Below are 21,076 nucleotides of genomic sequence, written 5' to 3'. Positions count from 1 at the left end.
AGACTACTTTTTTTTTAAAGATTATTTATTTATTTGTCAGAGAGAGAGCGCGTGCAAAAGCAGGGGAAGTGGCAGGCAGAGAGAGAAGTAGACTCCCCACTGAGAAGGGGCCAGATGTGGGACTGGATCCCAAGACCCAGAGATCATGACCTGAGCCTAAGGCAGACTCTTAGCCGACTGAGCCACCCAGGCATCCCTACTTCTATCTTTTTTTGATTTATTTATTTATTTCAGAGATGGAAGGGGGGGAAGAACAAAGATGAATGGGGGGAGGGGCAGAGAGAGAGAATCCTCAAGCTGATTCCCCACTGAGCATGGAGTGGGATGTTCGGCTCAATCCCAGGACCCTAAGTTCATGACCTGAGCCAAAATCAAGAGTCAGAGGCTTAATTGACTGAGCCACCCAGGCACCCCTCCAAAACTATTTCTTAAATATCTGTTGTTTCCAATACTGGCATGTTTGGTACTTTCATATTTAAGATATTAATGAAGACTTATACTTCTCTTTATAACCCAATGCAAAAATAATTTTTTAACCCCTTCACTTTTTCATCATAAGCATATTCTCCATGATTAGGCATGGAAACCACTTAATCAAATAATTCACCAGCCCTGAGAGTCAGACAAAATATTGTTTTTAATCTAACATCATGCTTGGACTCATTTGAATTGATAAAGGACAAACTGATCACATTGGTCATCATAGCCAAGTATAAAGGGGTAAACTACTTATACACATTCATACATTTATATATATTCCCTGGATGTGGACTCTGGCATATCTAACATGTAATTATAATCTTATAATCTACTAAATATTATTGACAATTATGTTCTGGAGTTTCAAAGATAGGTAAAACAAAGAGATTAATGTCACCACTTATAGTGGAATTTTGCAAACAAACTTTCTACAATCATGATATATTTTGACAGAGTTATAGAAGAGTCAGAAAGTAGGGAATGATTCACTCTACTCTGGAGATCCAGTGGAGCTCTGGGAAAGCTTCTTGGATATTTTGCAAACTTATTTTCAATGTATTTAGTTTCAAATTTCTATTTAACAAATGTATATGTTGTATTATACAAACCTTTTCCCAGAACAATATCACACAAATTATTTTCCTGAGAAAACACTAGTGCCTTGCGTGATGTTGATAGGCATTAAGGAGAAAAATCTACAAGTGCTCATTTATTAAATAATAATGAGAAATCTTCATATCCTGTCCAGTCTCTTAGAGATACACAATTTACCTCTTAAAGTTAAATTATGAGAAGTTCTTCGGGGAAAAATTATGTTATAATTAGCCTAGTTAGCTTTTAGCTTAAAAATGAGAAAGATAAAAAAAGAAAGAAAATGAGAGAGATTCCATCAGCATCATGAACATTCATGTTCTGTAGAACACAGAGTGTACTACTATGCAATAGGAATTCTGAGATAGCTTTTCAATGGGACAATAAATTTGTTGAAGATGGTGTTTTGTTGTGCCCTCCAAAGGCTAAATGTCATTTCTAGGGCCAGTGATTATTTCCAAGACCCTGGTTTTAACCTCTAGCATTACAGTTTGTTCAACGACAGTTGAACCTCTCCATTGTTATCACTGGGTAGTGACCAGAAAAGATAAGAGCAGGCAAGGAGATACATTTCTGGCCATAATGAAAATAAGCAGACTCTTATCCACAAAGGTAACTTCCACCCACCCCACTTGGAAAGAATAATTTTCTCGGAGAAAGTAGAAAGCTGCCAACCAAAATAGATTAGATTGAGACTATATGACTCCAGAATCTCAGGTGAATTAATGAAAACTTGAGGCATTATGTAATGGCTTAAATATTTTAAAGAATAATAACAGTTCAAGTTATTTATAGCTGGATAAACTGCTTTGGAATATATTTCTGTATAGGCTGAAAAATCTGTTACAGAGTTAATGAAGTTATCTTTAAAATCCTTTGTTTTATGATATACAGAATGTCACCTTTTCTGTATAATATCTGTGTCTTCTGCCCATCCACCCTCAGCCCTAAGGCCTCATGCTACCTTTATGGGACTCATTCTTCCCTAGAAGAGTTTTACAGTGATCAATTTGACGTGATCATTTAGATTGAAGCATATATAGATACAATAAGCATATATAAAGCATATATAGATAAATTAAAGCTTCAAGAATGCACGTGATCACATTGAATTGCAGTTGAACATCAATCCATTATGCACAAAGCAATTTCCTTTAAATTATATTAAAGACTAAACCAATTGCACTTGCTGTGTGATGGATGGTTCACTCACTACTCACAGCATGTGTATTAAGACATTGGCCAAAATTACTTACCTACCAATTTATCATTCTTGTCACAAAAGTTAAATTACCATTTTAAAGAAATATATTTGTGAGTCTAAGAAATAAAAGATAACATCAAATCACAGAATAGAAAGTAGTAATATGAAAATATATTTTGTTTTGCATTTGTTATTACAAATTTTCTCAAATATGCACAGTAATGGTGTGTAGCACTTACAAAACTTCCATAAAGCCTAACAGTGCAAACAAAATCATAAATCAGTTGCATTACAACTGGAAATTCAGTGAATATGATGGACATAGCTGCCTGTGCTTTTCACCCTTAGGCATTTTTCAGAGGTTAGCAATAGAAGAATTCTTACTTGGACATTCAGAGTTGCTCTCATGGTATCAAGGATGATTCAGCACAACAAAAGGGTATAAAAGATGGTGGTGAACGGACTTTGCAAAAGCTACATACATGAACACCTGAGAGGTGGTTCGCCAGCTAATAAGAGCAATGGTGACATCAGGGGAGAGTGAAGTGATTGGGCCTGATCTTAAAAAGAATGAGGTCTGGAAAAAAGTAGGGGGTTGAGGGACCTCATTAGCACTTAGAGGATTTTCCTCACCAACTAAAGGCGAAAATGCATACGCAGACTTCCCATGTTGTATCACTCTGTATTTCAAATTAAATTACCAGTAAAGATGGAAATTCCACCCCCCCAAGAACAGGCATGAAAATATTAAGTATTGCAGTTAAACAATTCCATGTCTTGGGGTGCCTGGGTGGCTCAGTCAGTTGGGCATCCGACTTGATTTCAGCTCAGGTCATGACCTAAGGGTCCTGAGATGAAGCCCAACATCTGGCTCCATGCTCAGCAGGGAGTCTGCTTGAGATTCTCTCTCTCTCTCTGCCTCTGCCCCTGCACCCACTTGCTCTCTCTGTCTCTCTCTCTCTCTAAAATAAATAAATAAATCTTTAAAAAAAAGAAAAATAATAATTCTGTTTCTGTTGTCAGACTTTGGTTGAATTCTGTCTCCAAGACTCATAAACTTGGGCTGCTTTTATACTTTCTTTGTTTTCTCTTTAACTTCTCTATGCCTTAATATGATGTACCAGTAATTATAATTATCATTTCATTATTTAATTATGAATATGAAAAGAGATATTATATATTCACACATAATAAATACACAGGACACAATTATTATTAAATGCACTCCCGGAAATTATAGCTCCCATTAATGGTTTCTAATAATTAAATAATCAAATCTCTATAGAAAATTTCATTTTCTCTCTACTCGCTGCCATGGAAATAAGCAACTCAACACATGGTGGTAGCTTGTAAGACCAAGGGCACTTTTCATCCATTCCACATTTCTAGTGTGAGTTGGTAGAGAGCACTTTTCCACATGTCCTCACTCAAGAACCTATGCTTACATCTTAAATTCTAAATATTGCTGGTCATCAGGGCAAGGGAAAATAAAAACCACTGAAGCATTTTTCATGAACAATGAAATGCTCAGCTGAGAAGTGACACATATGAATTCTACTCCAACTCAATGTCCAGAAATAGCCACACCCTTCCACCTAAACCCAAAACAGGAGAAATGTAATGCTATCATGTGCACAAAAGGCAAAGAAATTAAAATAACTAGTGAGTATAATGAATGACAAGTACAAACATGTCGATTTTTGTAATGAAATTTTACTTCTCATGTTTGGATCTTTAAAAACTTAAAAGTTTTAAAAATGCAATGTTCCCCTTTGATGTACCATATTTCTCATTCCATCATCAATTCCATCCTGTAAATTTGGAAAAAGGTTTAGAAAAAGTTTGGGGGCCAAAAGAATAGTGATAGCTTTTAAGAAAATCTTTGTTTTCTTAATAACTCTTTGGTCAATGCTGCTTTCACATCTCGCCTTCTGCTAGAGAACAGTGAATCATCATGTTGCACCCTTCTATGTGTTCATGCCCTTTCCTTCCCTCCTGCCCTCCTTAAAAATGATCTACTAAGGTATCTTTGTGCTTTCCAAAACTTTAAAAATTGTTTTGTGCTAAAATATTCCCAGTATCCTTAATACTGATGTTCATCTCACAGGTTTTGCAACTGGGGCGATTCAATTTGAAAAAGTACAACTATGCTGCTTATTAGTTCTATGATGATAGACATCTTAATTTTTATGAGCCTGGGTTTTCTCACATTTAAAACGTTGCTGCAGGATTGTTCTCTGAAGATTTTAAAACTTAGAATGCATGTAAATATCTGGCCACATGTGAGGCTATCACAAGAAAATTTTAATGTCTACCTACCCTTTATATAATATTGAGAAAAATAAAAAATTCCCCAATTATGAGCATTAATATTTGTCATATGACCAGCTCTAGTTTTTGTCTAGGTAGCCATTTACCTATTTCTAACCATGCACTTACTCCTACTTATTCCATAAGAAATTGGATTCCAAGTATAAATAGTAACACTTTGGCTCATTCCTAACACAAAAAATAAACAGCTCTACCTATAAAAAAGTTGGAAAACCACCTTCAAAAATAAGTGAGGGGAATTGTTGCTTGTGTTTATAAGGGTGATTATTTTTCCCTATGGTATTTTTAAAATATCGAGATGAAGCAACCAATTCTGCCAGTTAGAAGTTTCCTGAAGACAACTCAAGAATTAGTAACATGGGAGCTAGGAATGGTGTAAGCTTCTCTTCTGTGTCTTCTTCCTCTCTCTCAGTACTGGCCTTATTGACTGCTTACCATGCATTGCCAGGCCCATTCTCCCTCACTGACTCCAAGACTCAGCAAAACAAGCTGCACTCTAAAGAAAGACAGTTAGTTATTCATTAATTGCACCTCTCCACCAATGTGGAACAAGCATATTCTACCATATGGTATTATTGCAGCAATCATACACTCATTTGATAAAAAGGGGTATTTTAGACACTTTTTTTGGTTGTTTTATATTGTGGGGTTCTTTTTTGTTTGTTTGTTTGTTTAGAAAAGCCCAAGAGGAAATGAAAATAATTGGAGACACCTACATTTTGCACATGATTGATAGTGCTTCCGATTCCTTACTTTTCTAGGCCATGATGTACTTTGTATAGCTGTTGAATTTCTTAGTGGTTAAGTGTTTTTCATATATTTGATTAATAAAGTAACTAAATGTCATTAAATTTGACATCCTGAACTTTTTTCATGTAAGATTTTATCAAAACCTCATTTAAAAATATCAGGTTAATATTACTAAACCCATCTTACAGTTGAAGGAACTGAGCCTTAGAAAAGATAATTACTTTTCTCAAAATCAAAGAGCTACTAAGTGACCTGGATGAGATGAGAAAGCAGATCTGACTATAACTCTCCTGTCTTTAGCCATGAACATTCATGGCTTTCCTCAGTTAGTTCATCTCATTTCCTGAGGTGGATTAAACATCATCTCATTTCATGAACAACAATGTATCAACAATGCCCATGCTTTCTAGGTTAATGGAAGCAATTTCTGATAAATCTATTACAACATTTGGCTGGAGAGAGAACCAGGGAAAGTGGGTTTAGTCCCACTGAGGAATTCTGCTGACACAGATTAGTCCTTTAGTGCTAAGCAAGTTATCTTCTTTTGACTTCTTCATCTTTAAAATGCATGAATGTCAGGGTCCTGGGATTGAGCCCAGCATCAGGCTCCGTTCTCAGTGGGGAGTCTGCTTGTCCCTCTCCCCTAACCCCTCCCCCACGCATTCTCTCACTCTCTCAAATAAATAAATAAAATCTTTTTAAAAAAAATAAAATAAAATGCATGAGTGTATACTACAGTATATCCTAGGTCACTTCCAATTCAAATTTCTGAACTTTAAATATCTTAATATCAATAAAATTGAGAAAATCAAATACAAATGACTTCCCTTATTGGAATTTTTTTTTTCCTGAGAGCTTAGCGGAACTCAGCTTTTGCTCAGCAATTTGAGGGACAAGGAGAGATTTACCACCATGCACTTTGGGACCTTGATAGCAGGGAATTGGGCAGGACAACACTAAATGTATAAGGAAATAGGGTGCTAGAAAGGTAGCAAGGACATAGGAACAGATAAATTCATGACCAATTCAAATATTTCTCCTAAAGTCAATCCCAAGATGGAAGGAAAGAGCTAAAAATTTTGGTTTGGGAGAAGACTCTCATTTGCTGGATTAATAATGATAATGTCCACTCATGCAGTCTCTATCTACCTTGGTTAAAACAAGATTATTGCTCTTCACAGAATTCTTGACTCTCAGTCACATGCTGAACCATGACTGGAAGTCATATTGCCTTCATATCACTACTCAGGTTAAAAAGTGTTCATGGTTCCTCATCTATACCAAATTAAATCTAGGTATGTTAGCAAAGCATTCCTTCTCTCCTCATCTAATCCAGTTTACTATTCAACCTCATCTTTTCTCACTTTCTTATCCATGATTGGTGTCCCAGGTGCAACCAAGTTATTCTCCATGCACCAGTTGGTTCCTTCTTCAGGAAATGCCTTTCCCCCATCCTCTGCCTTTCAAAGTTCTACTCAGCTTCCAAAGCTCAGCTCAGTGGTTATTTCCTCTGGGAGAACTACCTTGATAGCCTTAAGCAGAATTAATACTTTTCTTCCTCTCTGCCCAGAAGACAATTTAAACAAATACTTAAACTATTTCCTTTATCCAAGCAAGTCTTATGGTAAAACAGTTGTGAAGTTTCTCCATAAATAAGTGTAACTCTTCATAAGCAGTGTATATTTTAAAACCTACCATGCCTTGCTCAATAACATTTTGTTGAGCTGAGTTAAATTAACATGTGACCACAAATATACAAAGATATTTCTATCGGTGAAGTGTAAAGCAGGAAGTAACTTGTCCTCAACATTGTCTGGCGTGTGTGAAAAGGTTACCAACAAGGTCATTAAATGGAGCAAGTCTTCTAGCAAAAAAAAATCCATTTTATTATAACAGAGATTCCAACCCAAGATCATCAGAATAAGTAATGATTTTAAATGTATTATAACCCCAAGACACCTGGGTGGCTCAGTCAGTTGAGCATCCAACTCTTGATTTCAGCTCAGGTCATGATCTCAGGGCCCTGGGATCGAGCCCTGAGTTAGGCTCCACACTTAGCCGTCTGCTTGAGAATCTCTCCTTCTCTCTCTGCCCCTCCCCCTGCTTGTGCACACTCTCTAAAATAAGAAAGAAACATTTTTAAAAACATAAATGTATTTCAATCCCCAAATCAATGGCTACTTCCACATGCATTCTGATTTCCTAAGTTCATTCATCAGAGCATTACATCATTTCTTAAATGCTCCTTAAAACTCAAGAAAATTAATTCAACAAGGAAATCACACATACTTGCAGGATATGAGACAGGATTTATAAAGAGAGGAATCAGGTTTCCAAGCCAAAAATTTGCAGTAAGTCACATATCTAGCTATCATTCTTCACTTTTGATTGGACATTCTTTGGAAATTTACTCTACAATATTTTTGTTCTGTTGTTTAAATAAGAAATCTCCTTCGGACACCTGGGTGGCTCAGTCAGTTAAGCGTCCAACTCCTGATTTCGGTTCAGGTCATGAACTCAGGGTCATCAGATCATGCCCCGTGTTGGGCTCTGTGCTGTGCTTAGAGTCTATTTGAGATTCTCTCTCTCCCTCTCCCCAGCCCCTCCCCTTGCTCATGCGCTCTCTCTCTCTCTCAAAAAAAAAAAAAAAAAAAAATGAAATCACTTTCCCTCAAGAAAGGCAAACAAAAAACACTTTTTTTTACATTACACAGTAAAAACACAATCAATATAAGCCTTTCAAATTATTCATATGGTGGTTCTTCATGCTATGAATAAAAAAGATTTATGTAGTAATTCAACTTTAGGTTTGCTCATATTTTCAAATATTACATTCTCTCTCTTTCTCTTTATTATTTGATGGTTCAAAAGAAGAGTTACAACATACAAGAGAGACACTGTTTTAATTTTGCTACTGATTTTTTCAAGGAGGTGCCATTGCCCAGGATATTTCTAAAATAGGATTCAAAAGAAAAGAGGTTTATCTGGCTTATGGTGACTGGAAAGATTGAAAATTTGTTGGTAACAGTGAAAACTTGAGACTCCTCCCATATACTACTAAGCACATTCTGGCGTTCCCATTTGGTCTATGATAAAATCTAATTTTTTCATTAGCTACAAAGTGGCAGGATTTGATGATAATGTTCCATGTTGCCAGTACTTGAGAAAACAACTGTGATGTTACACAAATCTATATGAAACCTAATATAGAAGCAATGGCAGCCATATAAATGTAGAACACTTTGAACCTGATCTTGTAACCACATGAAAAGCAAATGGTCATGTGGATGGGATTGTCACAGACAACATCAGGGACAAAATATTGAGTTAAGAGGAAAGTGATCATGTTATACTGTTCAAATAAATTAATCAAGGACATGACCTTTTTAAATAAAAAGTTAACCAGAATTTGTGGGATTGGCAGATTAGTGAAGAGAGTATGAGGACGTGATCTGCAGAGTTAGGCTCAAGATTTCCACAAGAAAGAGAATACAAATAACTAGAGACAAGACAAAAAAGAAAAGCTGCCACACTGGACATCTGGTCAACTCCAGGAAGCTAAATTCCTTTTCTCTGGTCTGATTTATCCTGAACATTGCCAGATGAAGTCTTCTGTTGAAAAAAAAAAAAATAGATTGACTAATTGTACATGAGTAAATCTTACACAATTAAGATTCTATCAGTGTGTCTCATATGTTTTCTGATTGCCATCACTTTTCACAACTAATATAATTTCCAATTTGTAAGAATTCTCTAATATCTTCTATCTATCTATCTATCTATCTATCTATCTATATCTATCTATCATCTATCTATCCATCTATCTCTATCACCTTTCTGGTTTTTAAGGGAGCACAGACTACATACCAAGCTAAGCAACAAAGACATAATTGCTTCCAAGTTTTATATTTGACCTTGTGGCATGTACAAGATGGGGAATACAGGCATTAATTAATTAACTAAAACTATAAGGGCATTATATCTCAAGAATTATAAATGTAATAACTGAAAAATACAGAAAGCTATGAGAGGAAACGAAGCCTCAAATAGGTGAAGTAACTTTCTAATTAATAATAAATATCAGTTCACTATTATTAAGTGAATACTATGTATCAGGCATTGTGCTAAGTACTTCACAGGTATTTTTAAAATGTTTTTATTTGAGTATAGTTGACACACAATGTTACCTTAGTTTCAGGTGTACATACATATATTAATCCATTTTTCTACCCAGCTTCCCTATGAGAAAGTACTATATATATTTATCTTACAAAAGCAGAAACTGAGGCAGAGAGATGTTAAGAAACTTGATCAATAAATCTGATCCCAGAGTTTATGTTCATTAACTATTAATTTAGCTGATAAATGATGGAGTCAGGATTTGACTGCAAAGCTCACTTTATTGAACAAATTGAATTTGTCTATACATTATAAAATAGGATCTTTTCTCATACAGATTATATTAGTCAGTGTGCATTCAGCTGTGAAATACCTGATCTACAATATTTTTGGAATACAGAAAATGATAGTTTTACTCATTCCATGGCTTTTCCCTTCAAAAAAGTATAGTGAAAAAAGTATATCATAGGAGGTAAAAATAAAATTTTAAAAAGGTGGGTGGGGGTAGTGGCTCCTGGCTGGCTTAGTCAGTAGAGCATGCGACTCTTGATCTCAGGGTTGTAACTTCGAGCCCCATGTTGTGTGTGGAGATTAATTAAAATAATTCTTTTAAATATACATCATAGTAAGAAAAAGAAGCAATAAATGTTGAAGCCAGACACATTCAGACTTCTCTTCACAGCTATGTGATTTTAGGTAAGCAATTAATCAGTGAGTCTCTGCTCATCTTTAAAACGGGATGAAAATTTTGTAATCATAATATTGCTAGGCAGATTAAGTGAAACAACATATATTATTAAAACATTGCCTGAACTTTGGTGAGCACTGTTATCTCCTTCTCTCCCCTTCATGTGTGTGTGTGTGTGAGTGTGAGAATCTAAACATTCTTCAGATATCCAGTGCTCCAAAGAAATATATGATATATGAAGAAAAATATTAGATTTACAGCATTATCATTCCCTGGAACATTTGTTTATTTTTTAAGTACATATGGATCAGATTTCCTTAAAAAATAACCAATTAGATTCATGATCTTTTAGATAGGTGGGAAGAAAAGTGTAAAATATCTTATAATTATTGTTCCTTAAGGAAGTGTGGAAAATATTCTCTATTTTCTCATAGATTCTTCCAACATCATATTGCTTAATATGTTCAATAAATCTAGAATCCAGCAAAATTAACTTTAAAAGAAGAAGAGCAAGAATTTAGAAACCTGTTCTTAAAATTCCTCATGGGAGGTTTTTCATTAATAAGAGAATTCTATGATTTTTAGATAAAAATCCAACATCTGAGATAAATCATTAATACGAAAAGCATTGCATGAGCACATACTTTTTCTATGTCCAGCACGGCACAATATGAACTAAAAAATAGACTGTCTGATGGTGTCATTCTAGCCAGCCAACCAATTCATGAAAGCACTTGGTCAAATCCTTTTTTATCTTAAACTTTCATGCATGTGGGCATAACTATGGCTTCATATTGCTAATACCAGTCATAAATGTCAATGACATTATGGGTCACACGTATTTCTGAGCAATACTGCTCGCTTATAACTTATATATTTCCACAGAGTCATTTGTTGATTCATTCAAAGACATTCTCTTACATATGCAAAACTGGAGGCACTTTGTTTACATTCAAAATGGAGGTTCACTTAATTTTTTTATTATGCTGCAGTCGTTAATGAAGCTTCATTTAGTGCCAAGCTAGTCTGTAAAAATATAGACATGGACCCTGAAATCAGAAAATTGGAAAAATAAAGAAGATGGTTTTGTATAATTGCATATGTGCATGTGCTTAAGCAGTAATAGATCTCTGGGTATTTAAGTAAAATCCAACACACTATTAACTGAATGTTAAAATTTACAAAAATAGTGATTTGTTTAGGTGTGTGTTTTACCAGCATTCACAGACAATTTGGCTTTCAAAATAAAGATATTTAAAGAACAGCATCTAGTAATAAAAAAGTTGAAGTGATTATATGGGATAATAGAGAATTAATAAATACAAAAATGTTACCTTGTAGAAAATATTGAACAGAAATAAGCTCTCGGGTAGAAAAGAAGCTTTGAAATACAACTGAGAAAAACGTGTTCATTGGGGGAGTGACTAATTACAGTTCTGTGGCTTTTCCTTTTTCATTGAAACTAACACATACATATGTGATCACGAATCAGTTCTATCACTTATTTTGTTCAGACCCTGCCTGGTCTGACACCACACTGTGCCAGCAGCTATGAGTATGCTAGAGCAGGTACACAGAGGATGAACAAGTTCTTGTCTCATACAATCATATAAGACCAACTTCAAGTTGGAATATATTCTTTCTTTCCTCTGTTGCATTAACAATTCTGTTTTCTTATATTAAAACACTTAACAAATTGTATTGATTCTTCTCTTTACAGTTTCATGAACTCTACAAAACTATACAATCCTACAGCTCCTTGGGGGATCCTTGGTACTGGAGCAGTACTTGGCTTATTATAGATACTCAGTAAACATTCATCAACTCTGCTTATGCTTTGTAGCTGCAAAGTCACCTGAAATGTTAACATCTTAAAAATCAACTTGTCTTTTGCATTGTTTAGCATCAAAATATTTACAAATATGTCAGAATGTTTAATTCTAAAATTAGATATATAGTAACTAATTGTGGCAAAGGACAATTTTTGCAGATAAAATTTGAATTATGATACAAATAGAAAATATCTGTCCCATCCTGAAAAAATAGATTAACAGACAAAGATGAAGGAAGACATGACAACTGCAGAGACTAGGAGGCTGGGATGTCACAGATAAACTCTACAGAGCCACAATTTCTTTTGAGGCAAGCCATATGTTTTTTTTGTTTGTTTGTTTTTTAACATATAATGTATTATTTGCTTCAGAGGTACAGATCTGTGATTCAACAGTCTTACACACTTCACAGCGCTCACCTTAGCACATACCCTCCCCAGTGTCTATCACCCAGCCACCCCATCCCTCCCACCCCCCACCACTCCAGCAACCCTCAGTTTGTTTCCTGAGATTAAGAATTCCTCATATCAGTGAGGTCATATGATACATGTCTTTCTCTGATTGACTTATTTCGCTTAGCATAATACCTTCCAGTTCCATCCACATCGTTGCAAATGGCAAGATCTCATTCCTTTTGATAAGCCATATGTTTTTGCAAGAGACATTCATCGCCTGCTTCAGGAGTTAATGTATAAAAACTAAGTGGAAGTTTTTGTGTACTGTTATGGCAAAAGGAGGAAAGTTCTTATTGAAAGCGATTCTCACAAGTGGGGAGGAAGAAATGGATGTCAGGCATGGATGTGGAGCTGTTATCATGACTTCTTTCTCCCAGAGGTGACAGCAAGTCCCAATCAGTACTTTTGGTCCCATTCCTCTAGACCATGGGACTGAAACCCCTGCATAGCAAATGCTACAGAATTACAAACTACTAAAAGTTAGCTCATGACAGTCAACATGTGTATTGACCAATATGTATGTGTGTGTACATATATAGCCATAGATTGGTTTTTGGATACAGAGAAATTTTCTAAAAACATAAGAAACTGTTAATAATGGTAACCTTGAAAGGAGACAATGGAAGATCAGGGTGGGGAAAAGGAAAAGGGAAAAATCTTTTACTTTGTACTCTTCTATAGAGATTGAATGTTTTACTATAAGAACGTATAATTTTGGGACGCCTGGGTGGCTCAGTCAGTTAGGCATTTGCCTTTGGCTCAGGTCATGATCCCAGTGTCCTGGGATGGAGTCCTGCATCAGGCTTCTTGCTCAGCGGGGAGCCTGCTTCTCCCTCTGTATGCAGCTCCTGCTGCTTGTGCTTCCTCTCTCTCTGTCAAATAAATAAATAAAAATCTTACCAAAAAAAAAAAAACTGATACTTAAGACAGTCTGATACTTAATGAAACAACCCAGATTCTAATAACAGATGGGTGGATAAACACATTGTGGTAAATTTTTAAAATGTAATCCTATTCATTAATAGAAAATATATCAAATTATAGATTCATAGAACAACTGGATGATTCTCAAAAATATTTTGCTAAGTCAAAGAATATGCACACAAAAGACCATATATGGTTTCATTCCATTATATGAAATATAGTTAGGAAAGCACATTGTGATTACCAAAGGCTGGGTATGCAAGAAAGTAACTGTCAGCAAAGGGATAAAAACGAAATTTCGGAAGTGATGAAATGTTCTATATATCAACTTTGGTGGCAGTTATATGGATATACACATTTGTCAAAACACATTGAATTGTACTTAAAGTGGACACATTTTATTGCATGTAAATTACACAGTAATAAAGTAACATTTTAAAAAACCTATATTTTATTATTATTACCAAATAAAAGTAAGTTAAGGATAAAAGAAGTTAAATCACATGCTCAAAGGGCATATATCAAACTTTAAAAGCAAAATTCAAATTCATTTGTACCCATTATCTATTATATAGTACACTTGACCCAGAGGGATTTGTTATTTGTGAAGAAAAAGATGTATCCATTAACAGAATAAAAAATTAAAATTATATGGTCATCTCAATAGACGCAGAAAAAGCATTTTACAATACTCACCATCCTATCATAAAAACTCTCAACATATTGGGTGTAGAAAGAGCATACATGAATATAATAAAGGCTATATATGAAAAGCCCGCAGCTAATATCATACTCAATGGTGAAAATTTGAAAGTTTTCCTCTATGGTCAGAAATAAGACAAGGGTGACCACTATCACCACTCTCATTCGACATAACACTGGAAGTCCAAGCTAGAACAGTTAGGCAAGAAAAAAGCATCCAGTATCAGAAAGAAAGAAGTAAAATTGTCTCTGCAGATGATATGACCTTATACATAGAAAACCCTAAAAACACTATCAAACAACTGTTAGAATAAATGAATTCAGTAAGTTTATGCAGAATACAAAATCAAAATGCAAAAATAAGTTGCATTTTTATATACTAACAATGAACTATTTGAGGAAGAAATAAAGAAAAAAATCTCATCTAAAATAACACCAAGAAAAACAAAATAGGAATAAATTTAACCAAAACATTAAAGATCTGTATGCCAAAAACAAGTCTTTGATGAAAGAAATTGAAGAAGACATAAATAAAAATGATACCAAGTGTTTATGGGTTCAAAGAGAGTTAAAATTGTTAAAATGTCCATACGCCCCAAAGCCGTCTGTGGATTCAATGCCATTCCAATAAAAAAAATCCAATGACATTTTCACAGAAACAAAGTAAATAGTCCTAAAATTCATATGGAACCACAAAAGACCTCAAATAGCAAAGCAAACATGAGAAAGGACAAAGTCGGAAGCATCACACTTCCTGATTTCAAATTATTTTACAAAGCTATAGTAATGAAAACAGTATGGTACTGGCATAAAATGAAACAAAACAAAATGAAAAAAAAAAAAAAACAGACACATAGACCAATGAAACAGAATTGTGAGCCTACAAATAAACCCATGCATATAAGGTCAACTAATATTTGACAAGGGGGTCAAAAATACTCAATATGAAAAGGATAGTCTCTTCAGTGAGACTGGGTGAAACTGGATAACCACATGCAGAACAATTAAATTGGACCTCTATCTTACACCACACACACACACACAAATTAACTTGAAATGAATTAAGGACTTAAGTGTAAGACCTGCCATAGGAAAAAAGTTACTTGGCATTGGTCTTGGCAATGGTTCTTTGTATATGACACCAAAGCACAAACAACAAAAGGAAAATTAGACTACATCAAATTTAAAAGCTTCTACACAGCAAAAGAAACAATCAACAAAATGAAAAGGCAACCTGTGGATTGGGAGAAAATATTTGCAAACAATATATCTAAGAAGAGGTTAACGTCCAGAATGTATAAAGAACTTATGCAACTCAATACAAAAAACAAAGAACCAATTAAGAAGTGGGCAAAGGACCTGAATAAATTTTTCCCAAAAAGACATGCAAATAGCCAACAGGTAATGAAAAAGTGCTCCACATCGCCAAACATCAGAGAAATGCAAATGAAAGCCTAGTGAGATATAACTTCACAGCTGTTAGAATGGCTATTATCAAAAAGACAAGAGATAACAAGTGCTGGAGAGGATGTGGAGAAAAAGGAACCCATGTACATTTGCTGATGGGAATGTAAATCGGTACAGTCAATATGGAAACAGTAGGGAACTTCCTCAAAAAATCAAAAATAGAACTCTCATGTGATCCAGTAAGCCCCTCTTTCTGGGGATATATGCAGAGGAAATGAAATCATGATCTTGAAGAGATTATCTGCACCCTCACATGCATTACAGCATTAATCACAAGAGTCAAGACATGGAAACAAGTGTCCATTTGCAGATGAAGGAATAAAGATGATGTACAATGGAAGATTATCCTACCATTAAAAAATGGAAATTGCCATTTGTGTCAACATGGATGAGCCTTGCGGGTATTAGGCTAAGTGAAATAAGTCAGAGAGACTAAAACTGTATGATCTAACTTTTATGTGGAATCTAAAAAAGTCAGACTCACAGAAACAGAGTACAATGTTGGTTGGCAGGGCTGGAGATGTGAGAAATGGGGAGATGTTGGTCAAAGGCAACAAGCCTTCAGTTATAAGGTGAATAAGTTCTGGGGAATCTAATGTACAACAAGGTGACTACAATTAACAATACTGTACTGTATACTGGAAAGTGCTAAAAGAGTAGATCTTCAATGTTTTCACCACTACCACCACTACACACACAAAAAAAATCGTGCTTATGTGACATGATAGATGTGTTAACTAATAGTCTTTTGATAATCATTTCACAACATATACATGTATCAAATCATCAAATTGTATACCTAAGCTTACACAATGTTATATGTCAATTATATCTCAATAAAGCTGGAAAAAAACACTAGACTTAGTAAATTTCCAAAATTAAAATCATAAAGAATATGTTCTCTGACAACAGAACTAAATTACAAATAAATAACAATGAAGTATCTTTTAAAGTTCCAAATATATGGTAATTAAGCATGGTCTTCTACATAGCCCATTGGTTAAAGAAGAAGGCACTGGGAAAATAAAATTTTGCAAACTGAATGTAAAAAATACCAAATTTAGTTGTTTTCAGCTAAAGCAGTGTTTAAATAAAATATATAAACATTTATATGAGAAAAGAAGTAAAACTCAATAATCCAAACTTTCACTTAAAAATCTAGAAAAGAAGATAAAAGATAATGCCAAGTAATTCTCAATTTTTAAAATCCAAGTGACACAGAAAGTATTCTTTCTTTTCCTAGACCTGAGTGTGTAGATTCAGGCTTGCAGGTCAGAAGGAAGAAGTCAGTCCCTATAGTTCAGAGGCCACAGACAGGATCCACAAACTCAGAGTTAGAGGGAAAAAAAAAAGGATCACTTTATTCCTTTCTTCCCATTTCATACTGATCATTATAAAAGTATATTCACAAGAAACAGGAACCACTCTCATGACCCATGGTTTTTGGTTTTATTTAGTAGCTCAGAGAAGTATAGAAGGATGTGTTTCATAAAGACTCCTAGTCCCAAAAAATAGAGTAATAAGAATATAATAAATCCAAGGAACTGAGCTGAGAGCATCTTTATCCTGTTTATCTTTGTAAACAATAAGAACACAGGAATGTTCCATGCCATATCAAGTGGGAATTTTCACTTAGAACAATGTTCCTCAAATTTAATGTGCTTACAAATCACCTATGATGTGATTAAAACCCAGATTTGGATATAATGGATCTAGGTGCAGAACGTGGTGCTAAATTTCTAACAAACCCCAAGATGATGCTGTTGCTGCTGGTCTGTGGACCAATGTTGAGGGACAAGAGCTTAGATTAATAAGTGAAGCTCGTTTTTTCCCAGACCTGAGATTTTTAGCTGAGATATTTGAGGCATATTCGTAGAGAATATCAAAATACATCATCAGAATGCAAAGCTATTTGAGCCAAAGATTTAGTTATGATTTATTGGAAACTGGAGGCAGTCCCATCTTAGTGACCATATTTCTTCTGAGGACATTCTTCAAGGCTTGCTTTACATCTTTGTTCCGCAGACTGTATATCAGTGGATTAAGCACCGGACTTACAAAGGTGTAGAAGACAGCTATGATTTTAGATTCCTCGACAGTCTTATCTGTTGGTGGTCTTACATACATGCAGAAGAGTGTCCCATAAAATAGGGTCACAGCCATCATGTGGGAACCACAGGTGGAGAATGCCTTGTGCCTTCCCTCTGCTGATTTGATCCGGAGGATGGCAGCAATAATGAAGGCATAGGACACCAGGATGATGCTGAGGGAGTTGGAGAGGTTGAAGCCAGCTGATATGAGCATGGCATGCTCTTTGACATGAGTATCAGAGCAAGAAAGCTTAATCAGTGGCGGGTCAGCACAGTAGAAGTGGTTGATGACATTGGATCTACAGAAGCTCAAGCGGAAGGTCAGGATGGCCTGCAAAAGCCCATCTGAGAAGCCATAGACATAAGGAAATGTGGCTAAGCCAATGCAGACACGCCTGGACATTTTCATACTATAGCGCAGAGGATTACATATGGCCACACAGCGGTCATAGGCCATTGCTGCCAGCATGTAAAACTCAGTGAGGAGAAGCGCGATGAAAATGTAACACTGTGTAAAGCAGCCAGCAAAGGAGATGGTCTTCTTCTCTGATAAGAAATTAGTCAACATCTGCGGGGTGGCATTTGAGGTGTAGCACAAGTCTACAAAGGCCAAATTAGTGAGGAAGAAATACATGGGTGTGTGCAGGCGAGAATCCAGCCTGATCAATAGTATCATGCCCAGGTTGCCGAAGAGGGTGGCGAGGTACACACCCAGAAACAGCACAAAGAGGAGAGGTTGGAGCTCGGGACGATCTGTAAGCCCCAGAAGAATGAATTCTCTTATTGCACTGTCATTTGTGATAGACATTTTCTGAGAGTCTGGACCTGCACTGGAAACAACAGAAATAAAGCAGACAGGAAGGTATCTCTCAAATCATATTACTGACTATTGAAATGATTTTTCTCTGTACCTCCATGTGTCATTCAAAATGAATACTACCCTAAACAGATTCTTTACTTCTACTAATCATTATTTCATTTGTCTTTATATTGAATTGCTATTATATTTCTCTATATAGACACCTACAGTTACACCTATAGATAACTATACTTATAACTATAACTATCCATATATATACAACTGAGCTACATACCCTCTTGCTCTCTGCAATATTTTTTGCCTCTCAAACTCTACTTATCCCATAAGGCTCGGTATGTTTTATGCTTCCAGCACACCCTACATACTTCTCATTCATTTTGTAGCACATTACATAACCATAATGTGTCTACTTTCCACTCCTCATATATTCCTTCCACAGGGGCAGAGACAAAGTCTAGCTCATTATTGCACTGTGACTTCTTTTTTTTTTTTTAAGATTTTATTTATTTATTTAGAGAGAGTTGGGGGGCAAGTGGGGGGGCGGGGCAGAGGGAGATAAAGAATCTCAAGCAGATTCCTCAGATTCCACTCTGAGCTCAGGGCCGGATGGGGGGCTTAATTCCACAACATTGAGACCATGACATGAGCCGAAATCAAGAGTCGGATGCTCCACCGACTGAGCCACCCAGACGCCCTGCGTACTCTGACTTCTAAGTAGTTTTTATGAACTGAATTTTTAAAAGAAAAGAAAAAAAAAAACAGGGTAAGCATGAAAAATTAATTACTTACAAGTGTTTACTCCTCTCTGTATCCCCACAGAGCTTGACATGACATCATGTCTTTAAGAGAATTAAGAGCTTTGTGAATTTTAGTGTACAAAGAAATTTTCTGGAAAGCTTCATAATCAAGAAAAGTCACAGAAAGTTTGTTTAAGAACCTCTTATGTGGGATATGGGGATCTTCATATGTAACAATTGTCCAGGAGATTATAAAGCAGATGTTCCCAGAGTCACAATTTTAAAAGGCACTGTCACAGTGGTCTTATAAACTTATGGCAAATAAATGAACAAAGAATCATCAAATCGTATTAATTCTCACTCAGTATTTTGCAAACAGTCTACAGCGATGACAATGTGTCGATAAAGAAACCAGTTTTGCATAGTTAGTATTTAAGTTGTTAATCACAACTTTATCTGTCTAGAGGTATGACAATCCCCATGGCTTTTTTAGCTCTCCTTTACGTCATTACTAGTGTTGAACTTCCTCTTCCTTCCTCTCAAATGCCTTTTTTTGCCCTTTTCCTCATATTCAATTTTTTAAAACTGGCCCAATTCTTATCTCATTTCAAAATGAGGCACTGAAACTTAGTTTAGTCTAAGTTTTAGAGAGGCAATGACAATGTCTTTTTGCACTTTATCTCCTTTATCCAGAAGGGTAAGTACTTAACATTTGTTGAATACACTAGTAACAGTTACTGATAATGAGCAATGACCCTTAGCTATGAGTTTTCATTTCCTCATTTGTAAATGGGAATGATAACTTCTGCCTGCCTCTAAAGTCATCGTGGACATCAAACTAGATGTTCATAAAATAAGCGTTTATTGATACTCAACATATCATGTGATTAGGCCCTGCGGATGCCAAAATGAACAGAATCTTCAAAAATCCATGCCCTTCTAGCATTCGCATCTGTTGGAAAAAGACACAGAGTAGTGAAAGTAAGTAAATGGTGAGTCGAATGGCAGTGTTATAGAGAAAAATTAAGAAAATGGAGTTTTGTGGAGAGGGTGTTCAACTTTTAAATAGTAACATCACTGAAGTACTCATGAAAATGTGACTGTTTTTAGCAACAAACTGAAGGAGGATGAGCACAAGCAGTAAGCTTATTTTAAGAAGGGTGTTCTAAGGAAAATAAAGAACAGAGGCAAAGGTACCATATGTGATCTTTCTTTGGAACTGCTAGGGATGTGTGTATGTGTACAGGTTTCATGCAGAGGAGTGAAAAAGTCCCAGCTTAGATGTTCCCTAAAATGTAAATGATTAACTTCTTTGAAAGCCTGATTCATCTCCACTTATGAGTTTCCTACCAAGAATAGCAATGACCTTCACTGCAGAACAGGAGTCAGTGGAGAGTTGCAGCTACTCTTCCAGAAGTGTCTAGCAGGAAATTACCCTTCAAACAGCATATTTCTTTAAATGACATCAACAGGATGGCTTAGGAGGTAATTTCATATTCGTTTGCACCCAGGAAACCCTAGAAAGAGTGGAGATAGTGTTCCCAGAAAAATGGAAAAAAAAAGATCAGGATGTGCAAATTTCAGATTTATAAAAGGCATGACAAGAAATTGGACTTGAGAGGTTCATTTGCAGAAAAACTCATTTGTTGCATGTCACTAAATAACTGTCTATGGAATCTGAAATGGTCTTGACCCATGAACTCAGTGACTTGTGTGGGATCCAGAAACATCCACTTGAAAGTGGAGCAGAAGTCCTGATAAGTTAAGACAGGCACAAAAAAGACAATGAATAACATGTTTGCTGAAAAAGAACATCACAGATGACCCAGCTGCCTATGTCAAGCCAGAGTGAAAGGTGAACATCTTCTGAACAATGAGTTGTGGGT

The 21,076-nt window shown here is 35.6% G+C and overlaps 1 protein-coding gene across 1 annotated transcript; it reads right to left on the bottom strand.

The window, feature by feature from the left end:
* Positions 1–17,472: 17,472 nt before the first annotated feature.
* On the bottom strand, positions 17,473–18,441 carry LOC118545345 (olfactory receptor 5M11). The gene has a single exon (XM_036107504.2). The coding sequence runs from the start codon at positions 18,439–18,441 to the stop codon at positions 17,473–17,475; it is 969 nt and encodes a 322-aa protein (XP_035963397.2).
* Positions 18,442–21,076: the final 2,635 nt, after the last annotated feature.

The sequence above is a fragment of the Halichoerus grypus genome, chromosome 11 (assembly GCF_964656455.1).
Source record: "Halichoerus grypus chromosome 11, mHalGry1.hap1.1, whole genome shotgun sequence".
Taxonomy (NCBI): domain Eukaryota; kingdom Metazoa; phylum Chordata; class Mammalia; order Carnivora; family Phocidae; genus Halichoerus; species Halichoerus grypus.
Note: the sequence above shows the minus strand (reverse complement) of the source record. Positions and strands in the feature narration are given on the sequence as shown.